Raw genomic sequence first — 21,286 nt, forward strand, 5'->3', positions numbered from 1 at the left:
CATTGTTGGACCCTGCCATGTGGATCGTCAGCAGGTCAACTGCATGATCCCTTGTCCTTTCTGTTGATGTGGCTTTGGTTGGCAGTGCGAAAGAAGAGGCAAGAAAGCTGCAAGACTGACTCAAAGATGGAGATGACATTAACATTCAGAGCCACGAGCATGAATGTAGTGAGGTCTGGATGGAAAGGAGAACACCCTTTTCACATCCTAGGAATTTACCTTGATAATAAGGAAAGAAATGAAACAGGTCAGAGACGAGACAACGACTTCATGTAACCTAGATAAAGTTAGTGTCAGTCTCTATCAAGCAAGGAGTTTCTAACAGAAGGCTTGTTAAAGTCGGAAGGCTTGTTATTTCGGAAGCATAAGTTATCTTTAGCGGCAAAGTAAAACACTGGAATATGCGGAAGGTTGCTGAAGTTGTTCATGTCACATTGAAGGAAAGCCGTGTCTCGTACCCAACATGGCTGCCAGCGCTCCGACTGTGACGGAAGACTTCGATCTTTTTCATGAATGCGTGAAAAATAAATAGCCGGGGTAGAGGAGTCAGGCCGCATGATAACTGGATAACCGTAGGTGCAAACATGTATGTTTTAAAAAGGTAGACTGGTACGCTGTAGAAATCAAGAACTGGAAAATGATCGGGAACGGGGAGTGCTTGTGATCCTCCAGGCAAAAAGCATCAGGGAAAGTCTTGTAGGCCAAACTGTGTCCTGTGCGGCAATGAATTGGTTGGCTCACAGCTGGCCTAATTTTGATGGACCTCATAACAGTCACAATAAATCGATTTTGGACACATCCACTTTGAAGTAAACATGTGCACGGACAGGGTGTACAGCAGAATCTGTGGTTGAGTGGAGCTACGCAAGTGGGGAATGGTCGTTTTGTGGATCACAGGGTTGTACGTGGTGAGCCGCAGTGGAAACAGATTTGCAAGATTTCTTCCAGAGGGCCCTTGGGGAAACTCCGGATTACAGGGTGCCAAGGGTCATGTAAAAAACCCCAGTGGCTTGAAAATCATTAGGTTTGGATGCCTGGGGTTGAAGACTGGAGAGACACTGCGGTAGGTCTTCATCGTGATGGCGAATTCACTGGGGCAGAACTAAAAAGATAGGAACACTGCCCTGGAAAAGAAATCACCAGGTAAGGCATGGACTCACTTCAATTCCAGAGTGGAACCCTGCCCAGTGTCATCATGGCTCCCGGCCAGAGAGAACGGAGGGGGCTGGGGGCTTTCTAGGCATTGTTGATTTACCAAGTTTCCGTTTTTCCTACATGTTTCTGTGTCACTTTGATCATCAATCCTTCCTTCTTGAGTAAAGTATTACCATAATTTTCACACCTCTAGTTTACATTTTGTGTTCTTTTCTTCTTTATTTTCTTTTCTTTGTGCACCCTGCAGGTTCAAGTACGCCACGCCCTACGCCCGATATGGCCCAGAGGAATCCATGTGACATTCCTGATTGGTAAGCTTTCTCTCTGTTTGTTTTCCTCGATCAATAAGCCACTTGCAAGTTCAATTTGAATAAAATCTGGTACACTGTGTTATCTGATTGCAGAGAAACGTAACAATTTGACTTCCCCAGGCTAAAGACACTGTTGCTATACTTCGTGATTCGGGGCAAGCTTTTGCATAGCGAGCACCATCTCTGGAATGGACTGGTTCCTTTGTACCGTTCTTATCCATTGAAAACAGTGCATTGTTGCAAGGCGTCTCTTATGTAACTAAGCACAAGCTTGCCCCTAATCACGAGGTATGGCAACAGTGGTTTTAGTATGGAGAATGCAAGTGACGTTCACGTGAATTTAAAGAACTTGGTGTACTAGATTTTATTCAAATTTAACTTGCAAATGGCTTATTGGAAATTTCAAATGGAACACAACTACTGGCTCCGATTAGATTGCTTTCATTTTGTTTCCCTTATCAAGTGAATTTTTCAAATGGGACTCAATTGGTTTGAATTGGTATGGAAATGGTTTCAATTGGTTCTTCAGTTGGTAACAACTGGATTGTGAATTGGTAGGCAAGTCTGATAACGGTCCTGCTATCAATCTTAGTCTCTTTCCGAGAGGATGTAGGCTGTTGCTGTGTGGCAGCGTCAGCAGTGTGTTCGACTGAGGCAGAAGTAATGGTGCTTAAGACAAGAGGTTAGTGAACAGGGTGAACCGAGGTTGCATTGCGAGGTTGCCAGTGGGGTAAAATCATCAATGCTCTGCAGCCCTCCAGCTGGACTTTCTGTAAGGCTATTCCCAATCAGACTGAAAGGTGGAAAAATGTAACAGTAAAAATGTTTATTCGTACAATTGGTTTCCTTTGACCTGTTACGTTGTTTAACCACCACTTGAGATCCAGTTTCATCAAATCAGTAATTGTCATCTCTACATCAAAGTTACCCTTGCTCAATACCAAAGCTGCATCTTTTGCAAATTCCAAGTTTCTATAGTGTCAGGGGCCAAAAAGCACGGCTGAAACAATGCCACGAAACTTCCAATGATCTTTGCTACATTGCGTATTGTGTCTGCATTTTTCTGAATCATGGCTTTATACAACCTTTGGATGTAATCTACTTTTTCTGTAGGTAATGCTACAGTCACTGAATCCGAGTCAATCTCAAAACCCAAGTGGACTAGCCGTTTACAGAGATGGAGAACTGATTCATCCCAATTTATGACAAATCCTAATTGCTGAAGAGTCTGCACGACATAGGAAACTGAGGCTTGCAATTTCCTCTGCGTATTGGCTACAACAAGCATATCATCCAGAAAACCTGAGATATTGTGCTCAGCCTCTCTCAATTTAGCATAAACTGGCTTCATTATTTACGAGGGGCACAGGAAAGCCATTTGGTAAGCAGGTAAACTGTAACACTTTGCCATCCCAGATAAATCTGAGGAATTTTCTGAAATCTTCATGCGCTGGAACACTGTAATAAGCATCCTTTAAATCGATTGAGGCCATTAAACTGCCTGGCAACAGCAACTTCAGCACTATGTCAAAGGTGTCCATCTTAAAATGGATATACTTAACATGGATGTTGAAGTTTTTGAGGTTTAGAATCAACCTGAATGTTCCATTTTTCTTTGGCACAAGGAAAACTGTGGAGAGATATTCCCCATCAACATGAGAGGTTTCCTCAAGAACTAGAAGAAAAAATTGTGGACACTGAGATTAAACGCTTGTTGTTTTTCTAACAAGTGTTTAATCTCACCTTCCACAATTTTTTTCTTCTTTGACACTGAATTTTGATGTAGGTTTGCCAACCTGTTTTGGAACATCTTGGAACTCAATACTGCAGCCTGTGACCGTTTCAAGAATCTCTTCATCTGAAGTGATCTCTTGCCACTGTACTACAAAGTGTTTCAGTCTTCCTGCTTCAAATTGAGTGGCTTTAGAACTGAAAGGCAGCATCACAAGAAGTCAAATCTTGTGGGTAGCCTACCTCACCTCTGGGTGTTGAGCTCCGGGCCAGCCACAACTAGAAGCTCCTCTCTTGGTGCCTCTTTCCCTTGGGATAGGGGCAGTACTGGGGTCTTCCCCGATACATGGCACCACACCCGGACAGATGGGGCCAAACCTAGATGGTCCCCAATGGTAGCCATATCCATCAAAATGGCCCGAGTGCTGTCGCTGCGGACCCTTGGGGTAAGGTTTGCCACCCAGTCGAAGCTGGCTGCTTTGTTTTATGTCTTTGATGATCTGTTCAATATTGTCCTTTCCCCCATAGAGGTAGTTGTTGTGTGGAACATCTGTGGAAAACAGGTTGTTGTGCTTCCATGCAACCTCTGGTTTGTGTAATTCACGCCTACGGAGGCAAAGGCCATGGCAAGCATGACCCAGCATAGCCAAACTAGACATGGCTATAGTGGTCAAGTCATCCACACAACGTGTTCCTGTATCTTGGAATTCTGCTTGAAACTTATCAACTGCGAAGCTGTTCTGCATGATTTTGTCAACCAGTTTAGAACGGTTACTAGCGATCTTAACCACAGCCGCAAGCACCACTTGAAGTCTCTCATCGAACATCTTGGTTGGACCTTTCAGTAGGTTTCACACAACTTCATCCACCTTGACAGCAGTAAGTGCCGTGCAGTTTTTTGGGCATAAAATCGTCTATGTGGTTTTCTTGAACAAGTCGTATTCCATCCCAGAAGTGAACATTTTGTTCGCCCCTTTTGCCAGTGGCTTGGCAATAGGCGGTCCGGTTTCCTCTTGGTCTGCTATGTTCAGTCCACTTAGAAATCTATCGTATTTAGATACGACGTTTGGGTCTTCGCTTGTCCCTGGCAAAGAAACTTGGTCACATTTGCCAGCATCGTTGCTGTCATGCCTTTCAGTTTCATGCTCCTGATTTTCGCATTGTGTACATCGCTAGTGCCTTGTGAGTCATGGTAATGCTTTGTGAAACTGAATAGCAGTCACTATCGTATTCATCCGCCATGTGCCAGCCAGCGCCGTAGGTGTCATAATCATCACGAGGACAAAAGCAGTCCTCTTCATATTCCCGAAATTGCCTGTACTACCAATGTTCTTTTTCATCAGTCAAGTGCAATACATTTGACGTGAAGAGACTCAAGTTTTCGTGTAACTTATCAACTGCTTCTTCAGTCCTTGATTTCTTCAGCGGGACTTTCAATGTGTACAGAGCTTTCTGCGCGGTGGTAACACTGCCAGTGTGTTTATTGCCATGTGAACTCGCATTTTGTTTGGAGTTTTCATTCTGTTTTTCTTTCTCTTTGGGGTCGCCATCGGCACACCTGGGTTCCTTGTCATGTTCATCACCCAATAGGCATCTGGCTCGGGTAAAATAGACCGTAAATCCTGTAATTAATGACCAAGTCAAAATCTTTGACTGGACAAACTCAAAAGTTCGACTGTCTGCTAAAAATAGCGATCGCAATCTGGTCTGCGCATGCACGGTCGTCCCCCGTGGAATTCCGTTATCACAACTCTAGAGGGCAGTGTAGAATTGAGTTTAAACTGTTCAGTGGGAGTCTTCTAGCCCCGAAACACATTAAAACCCATAGGTCAGAGTATCTTTTTTCCCAGTCTGTCTGGATTTGAGGGGGGCCCCCACAATGGCCAAGTCATGTGGCCAAGCAACAATTAACAATCAATCCACACACCACCAGCACCATACCACCACAATGAAACTATCCAAACACATGCCTAAAACATCACAGAGACCGAGTGGCAGCCGGCACTGGTGACTGAATAGCCTCAGCTGGCTCTGGCACCTGTCTGTGTAAATAATCAAATTTAATTCCTATAGGGCCACCTGGCTGATATGTTTTTACACAGTCCATGGAAAAGCTGGCTGAGGGTAATCCCCCACACGTTAAAGGTGACTAAATCAGGCTGTGCAGCATGAACAGAGGTAGGATTAAATGGGAGGTGGTTGCAGTTAGCCACAATTTTTTGCTTAAATTAAGTAATTAGCCAAAATATCCTCAAAAAAGATGTCAACGCCTCTTCATAAGGCTAAGAAAATATGGCTACGTAATGGCTCTACGGTAAGATGAGTGCTGTAGACCCATGACTACACTTCACTTCAAACTATGTGAATGATTTGCTTATATGGACAAAATCTGAACGAATATTCAATTGCATTTAGCAAAATCTTTAATGTTTGGAAAGAACAAAAGCCATTAATGTCTACAACAGAATCCATGTGTATGCCTCTTTCAAATCTAAAATTGTTTGGGCATTGTTATGTCACAATGGAAGAAATATAAATGAGATAATTAAATAGTAAGCTGATGAATACAATGCAATCAACCTTATTTATTCTTTGGGTTCCTTGTGTTATCCTGACCTTAGGCCTAAGTTGTCAAACAGATGTGCAGTAATGCAGTTGGCGACTAATAATAACAACCAAGCATAACTGTCAGAGTATAAAAGCAAATGAACTTTGATGAAGTTCCTACATCTGTCCTGTCTGAAGTCTACTGCAGCAACAGACCTCTGTACTAATGATGTCACACTAATTGTGAGCTCTTCTAGGTGCTCAGTGGACTGGAGCTCCAGCAGCTCCTTAGAAAAGTACAAATGTAAATAAAGTGAGATGCTATCAGTACAGAGGCCTGTTGTTTCTTCAAAAATTCAATAAGCTGAAGCTTCCAGGTCAGCTTTTCTTACATGATAGTCACGTCACAACTGACTTTCAAGAACCCCTAAAATGTGATTTGATGGCTTCAATTTACTGTAGAAGTAAAATGTTTTTTATTGTTTCCTGTAAGCACTTACCATTATCAATGGCTACAACATAGCAAATTGGCTTTGTTGCATTCTGTTCGCATAAATCTGGTCGGTTGATAAGGCCTCGGGCAAAATCCACACATATCCACTTCTTTTCTTTTGAACTGTAAACTTCAATCCAACTGTTACACACTACAGGAGGAGAAACCATTTAAAACATATCACTGATGGATAATGTACCCAGATCACATGCAATAAATAAAGTGATGAAAGTATTCAAAAATTTAGTACATGTCAACACAAAATGTAGATTTCTCTTTTAATGCACTCTGTCCCACTGCTTTGAAGGGTGTTAAAGAATGATAGTCTTGATTTAACCACTCCCTGCCGGGCGACCCGTTTTCGAGTACATAGGCTTTATATGCAGAGCTGGGGAGCCTGGAACTGGGACAAAAGAGTTGGGCCTTATAACAAAAGACCGTGCTCAGCACAAAAGACTGAGCTGCTGGGCATTACCTACTTTTTTTTCGCTCTCAATAGTGGAGAAAATCCAGCCTTGTTTTGAAACAGTATACCACGGTTTGAGGCATTGAGAACGAGCGGATTACCACCGGGGACAAAAGTGCTCCACCACCGCAGCGATGAGCACACAGTACCGCTGCACGCTAATCTGGCCCCTATTGAAAAGAGGTCAGCAGTGCACTGTGCAAGTTTCAGGAACAAAAGAATCTTACGTAACACCGCACAATCTGGGCTCTTTTTCTAAGGCTAAAGGCCTGGCTGAAATATTCAGGAGTCAATGAATTTTACTTGCCAGCTTTAGAATAGTGCCCAAAGAGTCCTTTATTTTGGTATAAACGGCCATTAAATGACATGAATTTTTGAAGAACTTTGAAAATGGAAAAATCTTGTCTTGCTCAAGAAAAATCAACCCGGCGGCAAGTGGTTAACGTAGCTGAATCAATTAAAGTTTGTGTGTTCACTCAGGGAGGCTAGTTTCACTACAGTGCAAGCTTTAATTAAACAAATCAAAAGTTGTTTTATCACACCTCTCCAACAGATTCAGTTTATTTCAGTAATATCTGTTTAAATACATTTAAAAGATATGTCTATTTGAATAGATATTTGTTGGAACTTTACAACCACTTTTTAAAATTTCTTTATCTGGAAAATTAAATAATTGTGAAAAACTGTTTCATGAAGAGTAAGGTATAGAGGTTTTTCAGTCACGTGATTCTTGGTCAGTGTGCAATATACACATATGCGTGCAGGAATATGCGTGCCTTCAAACTCTCTCAGCATCCTGGCATACATGAAACTGTCAACTGAAACACGCAGATTCAAAAATGCAAGGACGGCTGCAGACTTGGAATACTTCTTGAACTGTCTTTGCCGGTCAAGTGATGTCATATGAAAAATAGAAGTTTATGGAAACAGCAGGGTCACTGGTATATGTATCACTACTTGCTACAATCACAAGGTCAAGGCACATGAGCATGCAGTCAGATGCATGTACAGTGGAAAACCGCTATCCCGAACATTCAGCTGTACCGAACATCGTCCTTGGCTCCCAAAAATTTGGGCACGGAACCTACCAAACACTATTCAGTTGCCGTTTGTAATTCCCAAATGTTAACACGATAAAACAGTCGGTGTTTTTTCTGTTGGAAAGTGACAAGTGGTCATTATTTCCCCAAGGATTAGAAGGGAAAGCAACTAGTTGTCAACAGTATTGAATAGACACTGGTTTTGCGACTCCACATGATCGGGTGCAGAAGAAAACCGAATGTATGCAGACGGTGGCATTGCACTAACAATAGTCTAAAGAGGGTGCCGCTGATACACAAATCAACCGAGATTCGCATGCATGAGAGATCGATCCTGAGCGGTAGTTTCACGACTTTTAGGATAATTTTGATATCAATTTTTTGACTCAAGTTTAAATAAAAAACAAAAATAATTAACAGATACATTTCTAAAAACCTTAAACTTGAATACAACAGAAAAACGTCACGAAAACAGCGACCAAGGTATCTCAAGAGGGTGCACTTTGGTTAGACAAGAGAGGGCGCTATTCAACATGGCAACAAAACGCTAAATTCGCTATACCGAACGACTGCTGTACCGAAAATTTAGCGTGGATCCCGTCTTGTTCGTTATAGCAGCGTTCCACTGTATGAACTGTCTTCTCAAGCATCACATCTTTCCTCCTCGACCTGCAACCTTTTGTCCAATAAAGTTTGTTGCTCAATAAAGATATTACACAGATAAAAAATGCCTTTTTGCATTATAATGCTCTTAACCATTACCTCTTCTTTCAGATGGGAGAACTTTGTAGTCATTTTCCGAGTCTGAAGACACTATGTTTCTGTTGGTTACCTTTCTCTTTGAGGAAAATTCTTCTGTGAGCACTTCAGCTTTAGGTTGGACATCTTCTTCAGAATCAAGGTATGGACTCTTTTCTGGAATTTTCCAAGTTTTTCCTGTGCTTTCACAGCTTCTTGTTTTCATTTTGTAAATTTCATCATTTATTCTTGACCGTTTCCTTCGCCATTTTCTCTTCTGTTCCCTTGAGTTTGATTTTGAATTAGTATTTAACAGTTTTCTTTTTCCTTTTTCAGATCTGTTGGATGTGGGAACTCCACTTATACGTTCCTGTTTTTGTGGGTGCGGTTGCAATGATGCACGCTCACTGCAGACCTATAATACAAACAGAAAGGAAATCAAAGAAACACAAGCCTACAAAAACGACTTTCATTTGACACCTGGCTTTACACAATGACAATAAAATCAATTTAGATAATTGTCCAAAAATTTGAATTTTTTATTTTCTGTGCATTTTGTGTCCCATACCTTATTTCAGTTTAACAGAATGCTGATATATATGTACAAACTGCTCTCCATACTATCTGACCTTGTTCTGAATGTTGTACTCTTCCATTATTTGTTTTAATTCCATCAAATGGCACAGTGAAATTATTTAAGTACGTGCATATACAAAGCTCACTATTCTTGGAAGATTCTTATTCTTTAATCTGCTAGAGCCTGGGAGTAAAGTTCAATAGTCTTGTGTAACTGTATTTGGGCTCCTTTTGGTCTTGTATGTTACATCTATGTGCCATTAACCTAATTCCACAGGATTATTTGGCAGACCTCACGAAACCGGGGTGCAAAAATCCACAGCAGACTTATCCAGAGCAGAAAGATGTTCTCATGTTTATGTTCTTTGGCTCTGTGTAAGGTTTTGTATTTTTACAACTGTTCCAAAAAAACTTGGATTGATAATATGTGTAGGTGTGACATGCATAGTGTGGAGCTCTGCACAAAAGAATTCCACATAATGTAGGGTGCAATGGCATTGTGTGGACTGGCACACATCCACACCATGTTTTCCCTCTCTGAAAAACAGTTTCAGACGCATTATGGGGTCAGGGTTATCATGGCAAAATGAAAAGGAACAGTCCAGGAAATCATCATCAAAAATCCAGCTTGAAGGAGTTATCCAAGTGGGAGAAAAAGGAGCATATTTCCCAAGTTACCTTAACCACTACCAGCTGGGGACTCCGAAATCGGAGCCGTATGGTTTATATGTGTGGCTGGGGTCTCCAAACTCGGACAAAGGAAACAGGGCCCTGTAACAAAAGACCGTACTCCGAACAAAAGACCAGGCTGCTGGGCATGACCGGCATTTTTCACTCTCAAAAGTGGTGATAATCCAGCATTATTTTCAAACCGTATACCAGGGTTTGGGGTATTTAGAGCAAGTGGATTACCACCGGGGACAAAAGCTCTCCACCACTGCAGCGATGAGCCACACAGCACCGCTGCATGCTAATCTGGCCCCTATTGAAAAGAGGTCAGCAGTGCACTGAGCCAGGTTCGTGAACAAAAGACAGTTGTATAACACCGCACAATCTGGGCTCTGTTTACAAGGCTGCAGGCCTGGCTGAAATATTCGGGTGTCAATGAAGGTCACCTGTCAACTTAGAGTAGTGCCTGAAGATTACTCTGTGCGGCTATAAACGACTGTTAAATGGAATGATGAATTGTTGAAGGATTTTGAAAACGGAAAAAATGATAGTCATGCCGGCCCAGCATCCTCAACATTGAAAAATGCCCTGGCCCAAAGTGGTTAACCATAGGAGAACAAAGGAATGTCCACACTTCGTAAGTGAAACAAGTGTGGGTGTTCAAGCAATTTTGTTTAGTGTTGAAATGTGTGTTCTTGTGTGTGTACCAAATATGTTTTTTCTTTTCTGGGAAAGGGTTACGCTGGAATTGAGGCTGAATTTCTGGGGATTTGAAACTCAGACTAGAAGATTTGAAACTGAATACAATTCACACAGCCTTGATGTATCCTGAAGGCTACCACTGGAAACAACCACCTTTATTTCTTGAATATCCATATTGCCATGTATTTTTTGGGTAAACATTTAATTTGTTCTAAAAAGTGAAAAACTGCCATACAGTCTTCGGCGGCAAGGCAAGTTGGCCTACTGTTTCAAATTTAGTCACTAATTTGAGTTGTTCACCTTATTTAGTATTTCCCTAAACCCTAATTTTACTGGAGGGGTCCTTCTGGGATTTGCTTAAAATCTTCATTAACCACTTCGCGCCGGGTTAACACACAGAAGGGACCTCCTTGTTGTGCCAGGAGCCGGGAGTGCCCGAAATCGAGCACCCACTGATAAGAGGTGGGCAGGCATTGTAAACGGATTAGCTGGGCAGACAAAGGCCACTTTTCAGAGTTCATGAATGGGTCAATTTCCATATGAATGGCTCTATCAGCCTACGGCGCAGTAGCTGCTGGAAGGCTATTTTCGCAATCATTGTTCAAGTTTGGGCCATGAGTTATGCAAGACACGCACCATGCAACCTCGCTTTTATGTAGCAAATCATGAAACGCACCGGGAAGTGCCCCACTCCTCCCGTTCATCCCCTGGCGCAAAGTGGTTAATACTATCCAGCCAGAACAGCCATTCCTATTGAGGAGTCCGTCATGTGGCTAGTCTTGAATGGTTGATTCAGCACTGGCTGGCATTGCGCCACCTCACACAGTGTACACAAAACACACACCAATCTCTAAATATTGCGATTGTTTATGACAACATGTACTCACAAGAGGAAATACCTGAAGCATGGGTAAGGAAGCATTTGAAACTGGAGTAAAGCTGTTGAACAAAATGTTGGAAAATCATAATTTCAAAACTTCTTTTGACTTTGTGACTCAAAGCATTTATGAATGGGAATAATTAAGCACTCGGCTCGTCTTAGATATTCATTCAAGACAGGCTCAGGAGAATGGATGCTGATAACGTCCCTTGTACCAACCTTCAAGTTATATGATTGGACTTTTCCCTCAACAAATATTTAAAATCACTGACGCCATGATGACCTGGCATAGTTCTGAAAAATAAATGCAAAGCCTCATTGCATGCTCACAACGGAATTCAACTAATGAGAACATTCCATATAAAGCTTGTTAAGTTATGCTGGCAGACAATATACAAACTATGGAGATGCACTTCTTCAATCTCAATACTTTGGCTGAAACCTTGATTACATCTAAACACTTCAACAGTTGGCTACCACCAAGTAGGAGCGAGGCTCATCACAGAGATCTCCAAAACTATGACGTGACAGAGGGTGCAAAATACTAGGCATCGGATAAAATTAGAGAAGGTGCTCTGCATGGTTACAAGGGTAGAGGTCGTGTGCTAAGTGGGTGCAGTGCTTAGGCTCCGCCTTGCACATAGGGCATTGGTTAGTGAGAGTCACTGTTAGGTCACATGTAGCACATGCGCACAGGCATAGTTGCAGCAGCGGCCGGCTCACAAGGCTATATAAGGAGCACGCAAGCGATGATCAGACGACAATAAGGATCATAAATCCTGAATAGGGTTTAGCCACAACATCACCCAGCTTATAGCATGACTAGTGCCTTGTCCTGTGTGGTGGTGCATGGACCATGGACCAGTAAGACTTCCTTGTAGGAGTTTATGGTCGATTCACAGCCCGAATTGTTATTGTTAATATTTAGAAATCAATCAACTAAGCAACAATTGTACATAGAGAAAACAAGATACAGTTGATTCATTCTGGGATAACCCTAGAAAGCCAATTACACAGGCTTATTTCCATTGGGGTCCCATAAGTACATATATGGACAAATTTACAAAATTACACATATACAGAATAAACAAACATGAAAAAACAGTAAATTATCAGTCCATTTACCCATAACTAATTACAAACATTGTCAAGACTCCATATTATTTAAAAATTGGAACAATCAAATACAAGAAAAACATTATACTGAAGTCACTTAACCCTCCCCATTAAATCCGTCCTATTAGCTATAAACACTACATTTCTCTATAAATTGGCTTTTTGTGGCAGATGTGACTTTACTTGTTTTTTAGATACAGGAATACTGGAGACGTTTTTGATGTTAGACGGCAGTTGTGAGTAGTGTAGCCCAGAGATAGCCCTTAATACTTACTTCTTCAGGTCCCGGTGGCACTGGAGGTACACAAGTAATTGTTGGGTTCACTACACCAGAGGAAGAGTGGTCACACAGTCCTCCAATCAACCATAATCAACCGTAAAGAACGCTGAATAAACCAACTACTATTTTGTTGTTGTGCGTCAGAGTATGGGTTGTTCAGGGCACAAGCACTGACTGAGTTGAAGACGTCGAAAGTCCATCTCAAGGTAAATGATCGTGGGAGCAGTTTAATTGATTGGACACCTCGGAGGGAAAATGCGGCATCCGGTCCAACAGTCTCTGTGGTACAGTACATATGTTCACATGCACCTGATGCGGAGAAGAAGCTTCACAGTAATTTATGAGTTTTGCTACATGTTTGCTGAATGTTAGGACTGACAATGTGCCGGCTGATGACTTTGTTGAGGAGGGTGTGGAGCATTGTCCAGTAAGAAAGGAAGAGAGAGATGTTGGGGAAGATGAGCTGCAGTAGAGACTTAGGCTGTACCTGAATCTGTTGTCTAGAGCTAGGTCTAGCTCTTCACTCCATGGGAAATGCGTGGAGCCGTAGCTCAAGAAGCTCATTTCGGACACGACTTTAGGTACCTTACCAACCAAGTGTACATGTAGTTCTCGACCATTACAGTGGCTAAGTGCCATGGAATGAGTACTACAGGCACTTTGAGAGTTGTCAGTTGATAAACAGATGGGACGATGTACATGTACAATTGGCCGAGTACTTGGCTGCAAGTTTCTAGGAAAATGCAATTTGCATTCTTGGAAAGGGCACCCTCCAGGGCTAGAAGTTGATATATATGAGGAGCTGGTGAAATTGTTGGCTAGGAGGCAAGGGCTGGCCAACAGGCTGAGAATTTTTGAGTTACATCACTGTCAACAGAAGCCAAAGGAGTCCTTTAAGAACTGTGCCAGGTAGTACATATGTTAACAGTTAAAGTGTATCCGGAAAAGCTCCAAGAGGTGAGAGAACAACTGGAGAAAAAAGTCATTTCATGGAAGCTGTGGCTGATCAGCACATCCAAGAGGGTATCTTCCGAGGGAGGCCTGTCAGAACTAGTTACCTGCCTCTAATACTGTTCAATGACCACGGCAAATAAAATGAAGTCCACAAATTCTTCTATAATTTCTGTTTACAATAATACTTTACAAAAGTTAAGTCACGTAAATAAGTGTAAAATAACTTACACATATCTGACTCTATCCAAGAGTCAATATGGCATAAAATGAAATTATACCACTCAGTTAATTATGGTTTGCATGAAATTTATGTAGCACTCCAGTAAAATCTCCTACCCCACTTATCAAGGATCAAATTCAATTGGCTGTCGACAAGTTTAAGTCAATGAACTCCATGCGACAACTTCGATCCAAATTTAAATTCAATATCAGGTGCAACCTTATTCATCCACAATGCTAATAATTATTTAACACAAATTAAAGCTTACACATACTTGAAGATAGGCTATACATGATAATGGCTTTAAAAGTGACTTCTTGATGGCTTTTATCCATGGAGGCTGTAGAAATTCTGTGAGTTGATCATTCAGTTCCTACTAGTCTTGTTTACAAGACCTTCCTGTTGTTTTATTCGCGAACCATGAATAATACGACCTATCGCCATCAGAGGGCCCCTTCAATAAACCACGCTCCACTCTCATCCACGTCACACACGTACTGACAGTGCAACTAACTGTACATGTACATTTACACATACAGACTGTATCATACAAACCGTTCTCACACACAGGGCGCTCTCACCCACAAATCGCTATCACCCACGAACCGTGTGGGTGATAGCGGTTTGTGGGTGAGAGCGGTTTGTGTTGTGTGATCGGTTCGTGTGTACTTGTGACATGAGCAGAGCGTGGTTTGTTGAAGGGGCACTCTGACCGCGATGGGTCCTTTTATTCATGGTTCCTATTGTTCATAAAACAACAGGAACATCTTGTAAACAAGACTAAGTTCCTACTTGACTCCACCATTTCAAATGGCCTCCCTCTACACACATCACATCTCCACATGTCCCTCCTCCATCAAGGCTTGGATGGAATCATCGTCATCTGGAATGATCAACTTGCAGAGGCCCAGGGTTGGGATGAATTGCAAGCTGTGGGGCTCCCATCAGATGAGGCCATCTGTGATGGATAACATCTGCAATTCACTGCCTCAACATGAAGTGGTTACTGTGAGTTAAAACACCAGCTTCACCGAAGTGTGTAATAATGAGGCCTCAATGAGAGACTTGGAGGGATGACCTGCTGGGAACTCAAGGACATGGAACAGGTCCCAAGGGGGGATGCTTAATGAACATGCCATGTAGGAGGTGGCTGAGTTGTCTGAGAGAGTAGAGCCATCAGGGAAAATACTGCAAATAGCTGTGACAGCAGAATGGAGTTGCACATGGCTACGAACTGCAGTCTTGAGTTTAAATAGGTACAAGAAAATTCGGCTACTGCAGTTATAGGTGCCTCGGTTGGGACCACACCTTGTCCTTAGCACCATGATGTAAAAAGTAGTTTTCTGCTAGTGTAAACTTAAACCAACAGCCTGGTCAGTCACGGCACCACAGCTAGAGAGGCCAGAAGGGTGCAATAAGAAGACAATGGTAGTGCTCCTGTTCAATCTTGACAAAACTGCTGGGATTAGGGGTAAAACGGAGAAAGCGAATAGGTTAACCACTTCGTGCCGGGGCAATTTGCAATGTTAATGATGCTGGGCCGGCATGACTATCATTTTTTCTGTTTTCGAAATCCTTCAAAAATTCATCATTTCATTTAACAGTGGTTTATAGCCGCACGAAGCAATCTTTAGGCACTACTCTAAGTTGACAGATGACCTTCATTGACGCCGGAGTATTTTAGCCAGACCTGCAGCCTTGTAAACAGAGCCCAGATTGTGTGGTGTTGTATAACTGTTTTTTGTTCATGAACCTGGCTCAGTGCACTGCTGACCTCTTTTCAATAGGGGCCAGATTAGCGTGCAGCGGTGCTGTGTGGCTCATCGCTGCGGTGGTGGAGCGCTTTTGTCCGCAGTGGTAATCCGCTCGCTCTCAATGCCCCAAACCCTGGTATATGGTTTCAAAACAAGGCTGGATTATCACCACTTTTGAGAGTGAAAAATGTCAGTAATGCCCAGCAGCCTGGTCTTTTGTTCGGAGTACGGTCTTTTGTTACAGGGCCCTGTTTCCTAAACCATCTCCGATTCCGGAGTTCCCGGCAGGAAGTGGTTAAAGTACCCCTCCCAGCTGATGCAGCCAGCATCTCTCAACCAGGCCTGTGGTTGAGAAAACCTGGTGCAGAACACTAGCAGCTTAGCATTTTCTACTGATGGAAGAGGTCAACATGTGGATTGTTGAGTACCTTGAAGACTGACTCGGCCACGCTGTGATGCAGACACAACTCCATCGGCTGGATCCTTCCCCAAGGGGGAACATCTGTAATGGAGTTGCTGGCTCCCAGGATGTGGGTTGCTTTCAGGTCGATGCCCGAGTCCATAACCCATGGGAACGTTTGTCTGGTCAAGAGGCTGAGGCGTGGTGAGTGCGTGCCTCCTTGGTGATTTATGTATATGATCACTGATTGAGTCAGGATACGTTAGCCTTAACAATTGTGTAGAAGTGATGTTTTACATTGAAGGCTGCCTGGGTTCGATCTCTTAGTGATACTTACCCCTGCCCAGCCTACATATGCAAATTTCCCATGTGCCAATTACAATTTGCTGGAAAGACTTGATTATGCATTCTGCCCCTTGACCCTCCACAATGCACTGCAATTCCGATGCCATGTTCGTCCTTCTTTTAGAAGCGGTGAAAACCATCGGAGCCAAAGTGGGGAAGGATGGGCGGGAGCAGCTGGACAGGGTTAAGTATCACTAGGAGACTCGACCCACACTAATGTAGGGGAGGAGTCTCCTGTGTTCACATACCCCTGTCCAGCCTACATATGCAGAGTGGCACCGTAACCTGGAGGTGGGTCGGCGACAGGAGTGTAGTTACTAATCGTAACATAAGGCGGGCGGCACCAGAGCGAGCACTCACCAGAGGAAACTCCTAGGTTGAAAATCCGCCGTCTGTCCTGGAACAGGGCTGAACATTGTCCGGACTGCCGAGCGCAAGGTCGCTGTGTAATGGGCTGTTTCACTCTGCAGAACATATTTCAGGTAACACTCGGTGAAGGGAGATTTCTAGCAAGCAGCCTGGCAGATTTGACCTAGAGGAACTTCTCTGAAGTACGACCAGGATGCAGACATGGCTCGAACGTCATCATGTTGTGCTGGCCAGCATCAGCGTTTGAAGACAATGGCCAAGACCATCCATCGGTGAAAAGGGTTTCATTGTGGTGATGAAGAGCCGGGAATTAGATTCTCGTTGATGCTCGGCCCTAACAAGATATCACTTGAGAATCCGAACCGGACATGATCTCTTGTCAGAGTCGTCTCCCAAAAGTGAGGCTATGTCAGGAACGAATATGTCGGGAGAGCAGAAGGTAAGCGTATGCCCAACAAACATCTCTTGAAGGAGATATAGGAAAGCAGCACTGTCAGAAAGAGTCAAGCCATCACTGAAGCATGAGTGAACAGATGAGACTTGAGGCTATGCATGGTGGAAGTACTAACTATGGACAATTTTGCGGTGACACCATGTTGATATATTTCTCTTTTGTGAGTGTGTGTGGTTCTGAGAAGAACCGGGGTTCACTCGACGTTTCAGACAGCGTGCTCTGTCCGTCTTTAGGAGAAAGAGTGCCGAACTCTTGAGTGTGGCCTTAAGTACTTGTTGGGAGGATTGAGTGTAGTGGGAACTCGTTGAGGTGGAAAAGCTTAATAGTAGTTGCGGATGGCGGTAAACTAGAGGCCCGAGTGAAAACAGATACATAAAAAAGCCTTTGTCCAGCACATTAAGTGAAGACTCTTCGGTGGTGGGTGAAGGATCTCTGACTTGGGCTGACAGAGGAGGTCCTCTCTGACCGGACGGACCAGCAGCCATCATACCAGGAGTCTCTTTCATCTTTGAAACCACAGTTGGTAAGGCCAGAGCAGGGAGACGAGGAGGATCCGACATGGCTCCATTCTATCTTGGACAGGACCCACGGGATGAAGGAGGTTGGATGGAAGATGTATGCCAGAGGGCCCGACTAGTCGATCTGTAGGGCATCTGTTGCCCACGCCCATGGGTGAGGGAACCTGAAGCAGGTCATTGGGAGGTAGGCATTGTCGGTGATAGCAAAGAAGTCGAATTGAGGACGCCCAATCTCTGTGAAAATCTGGCTGACAACACTTGGATAAAGAGTCCACTCTGGACAGCATCCAAGAAAGTGTGTCTGCTGTGCAGTTGCTGGTTTCTGCTATGTGCGCAGCTTGAAGACTGATCCCTGATTGATCATCGACATGAAGAGCTGCCACGCAAGGGCGCATGAGTTGAGGAAGACAAGTGCCAACCTGACATTTGATGTATGCCACTGTCGATGAGGCAGCCCTCTGGACTCGAGTGAAACAGCCTACTAAGTGCTGTCGGAAGTGACGAACAGCGTTGAACACCACTTTGAATTCTAACACACAGATATGTTTGCGGAGTCCTAGACCTCAGAGGCGCGGAGTGGAGAGAGGCTCCCCCTCCGTATAGCGACACATCCATCGCCACGGTCACATCTGGACTTGGAGGGACGAAAGTAAGGCCAGCCCACATGTAAAAACAAGCTTAAATATTCACGAAGAAATGAATAATGAGCCTTGTTACATCGTACTATGTTCGAAGTGGCCGTTTGTATCCTTGAGTTAAAGGATTACAGCCATATCGTAACATGCACAGGAATAAGGTCATTCTGCATGCATTGCAACAATAGAGAAACTGCAGTTAAGGGGCGTCTGAAGACCAAAGTGACTCCATGATTAAGAATCCAGATATCCTATTTCATTCAGCATCTAAGTATTATAATACTCCCAATTATTTGCTACCACAAAGAGCGTGCGCAGATAAAATCGTGAAATTGACAAAAAATTTGCCAAGTATGCCACTTCATTTTAAATGCGCAGGGTGCATTTGAAAGGCAACCCTGGCAAGCCATAAACAAAAGTGAGCCCTGGCACTAGGCACACTTTTGCCAGACCTCGTAACCTTCACAGTATGCACACTTTGGACACACCTACTACAAAGGAACTCGTGTCCAGATAGTATGTGGGGCGTGGCCAGGCCAAACAGAAGAATATATACGGGCTATAGGGAGCAAATGACGTAAGGTGGCCCGGTAGAGTAAACATGTACATGTAACTCCTGCACGCCCCAAAAAATGGACAGATCAAGGCAGAGGCATAAGCCTGGATAAGAAACGTCACCACACTGTAAAGAAGAGGAATTGGTCAAACAGTGTAGCATTCGTTATTTGTCCAATCTTGGTTATAGTTGCCACATTATTGGTTAATTTCCATAGTTGAACACCTTTTCACAGTGCAGTTGAACCCGGATAAGTTGAAGAATTGTTATTAAATGATTTTATTAACCACTCCCTGCCAGGTGACCCGTTTTCGAGTACATAGGCTTCATATGCAGAGCCGGGGAGCTCGGAACTGGGACAAAAGAGTTGGGCCTTATAACAAAAGACCGTGTTCAGCACAAAAGACTGAGCTGCTGGGCATTACCAACATTTTTTTGCTCTCAATAGTGGTGATAATCCAGCCTTGTTTTGAAACGGTTTGAGGCATTTAGAGCAAGCCGATTACCACCGGGTACAAAAGCTCTCCACCACCGCAGTGATGAGCCACACAGCACTGCTGCACACTAATCTGGCTCCTATTGAAAAGAGGTCAGCAGTGCACAGTGCCGGTTTCGGGAACAAAAGAATCCTATGTAACACTGCAAAATCTGGCTCTTTTTCCAAAGCTGCAGGCCTGGCTGCAATATTTAGGAGTCAATGAATTTCACCTGTCAGCTTTAGAATAGTGTCCAAAGAGTCCTTAATTTTGGTATAAACGGCCATTAAATGAAATGATGAATTTTTAAAGAATTTTGAAAACATAAAATTTGGAAAAGGACCCTACCACCCGGCAGCAAGTGGTTAAGCGCAAAAAATGAAATGAATGGGCGTTCATGTATTGGATGGACTGATGGAGCCAGATGTGAAGCCAGAAATATAGCTGAAAGTTGGAAGTGGATCTGGTTACAAATCTGGGTAAGGAATTCGGATGGAGATCCTCACGCAGGGGATTAAGGTCAGGAGAAGTTGCCGAGGGATTTGAGATTGAATCGAGGCGGCGGACTAAAGTGGACAGTGTTTCCTAGGGAGCTGACCACCGTTATCAAATTAGATGAAAAAATACATGTATCTTGCTTAGGTATAGAGCGAGATTTTGAATATGAATTTGAACCCTGCAGAAGAAGTGTGCATGCTTTTTACATGTGGGTGATCCGGCCGTAGAACCTGGAGGAAGAACCTGAAGACCCGCAGCATCAGAATGTCCAAAATGCAGGTTGTGGTCGGCTAAAGCGAGCTGAGCCATCAGGGAGCTGTAACAGAAGCACCCTGGTGACGCTTGAACAAAGCGTGTGCTTGTTCTGCACTCGGAGGCTCTGATGACTGGAGCCGAGAACGTGGATCATGTCACGCTCAAGAAGGCGGAGGCGGCCCTCGGGTTGGGTCAGGCCAGCAATAGAGTCAATGTTGTCATTCTCGGGAAAGAGAGGTTTAAGGCCCACGGAGGTGCGAGTAAAACTGTGTTCGGAGTGGAGAGAGTCACCATGATCCCAGAAATGATCCAGAGCCGGGTCCCATTGGGGAGGGGATTCTGGCTGGACGACAGAAATCACTTCGGCCTCCAAGAACGCCCCTTGCAAGGGAGGAGGGACGGCCGGGAGGGGGTCCAGGTTGTGTGCCGTCGCCACAGACTGAAGCTTATAGTCTATCTTGCGGGAGAGAGAGGTGAATGCCTCCATGAGGTTGAATCGAGATCAGAGCGGCATTTCTTCTTAGCCTTCTTTACCAGTAAGGGGGGAGCTGAAGGCTGGGACGGTTGGAGGAACAGCCGGGCAGGGGTCCCCCAAATGGTCGGTTGTATCCTGCGAGGAGCGTCCCAGGTCGGGATTGGTGGCCTCATGACCAGAATCCATCAACAGACAGGAGCTGCGGATGGGATATGGCAGACGAAAGCTCCGGCGGCATGGCAGTCCAAAGGGGGCAGCATCGTCTGATGCAAGGGGAGGCTGAGCGCTGTGCTGAATTGCAGACTCGCCCATGGCAGAAGCGGTGGAGCATGGCTAACCCGCTGTGGAACCCGTTGCCCGCCTGGAGGGAGTTGACTGGCCCGGCTTCCGAGCGGGTGCCGCCCACTGGGCAGAGGCCGGTAAGGGACCCGGGGCAGATGGCGGCCCGCCGCCCAATGAGGCCATCGGTCAGTAGAGTGGCCTGGGGATGCGGTATGGAGCAATGCCAGGTACCCGCAGCATAGAGAGGGAACCGCTCATCATTCTTTGGTCATTGTGATATAGGGTAGCGTTGTGGCATAGCATGCTCAGCCCTGTCGGTAGGTGTACGGAGCAGTCATCAGTGATCAAGGGCATTGTTACAGTACCGCTCACTCTGCCTGATCAATTCCGG

The 21,286-nt window shown here is 44.2% G+C and overlaps 1 protein-coding gene across 1 annotated transcript in view; it reads right to left on the reverse strand.

The window, feature by feature from the left end:
- LOC147795381 (DNA repair protein complementing XP-C cells homolog) overlaps positions 1 to 21,286 on the reverse strand; it is a 96,832-nt gene that overhangs the window by 20,867 nt on the left and 54,679 nt on the right. Inside the window, exons 7-8 of the mRNA XM_087131973.1 lie at positions 8,506 to 8,896; positions 6,245 to 6,388 (exon numbers count right to left, since the gene is read on the reverse strand). Of these exons, the coding sequence (XP_086988099.1) occupies positions 6,245 to 6,388; positions 8,506 to 8,896 (535 nt within the window). The remainder of the gene's footprint in view (positions 1 to 6,244; positions 6,389 to 8,505; positions 8,897 to 21,286) is intronic.

Source organism: Acanthaster planci, unplaced genomic scaffold (assembly GCF_054643075.1).
Source record: "Acanthaster planci isolate LZ-2023a unplaced genomic scaffold, COTS_SCS Contig39, whole genome shotgun sequence".
NCBI lineage: Eukaryota > Metazoa > Echinodermata > Asteroidea > Valvatida > Acanthasteridae > Acanthaster > Acanthaster planci.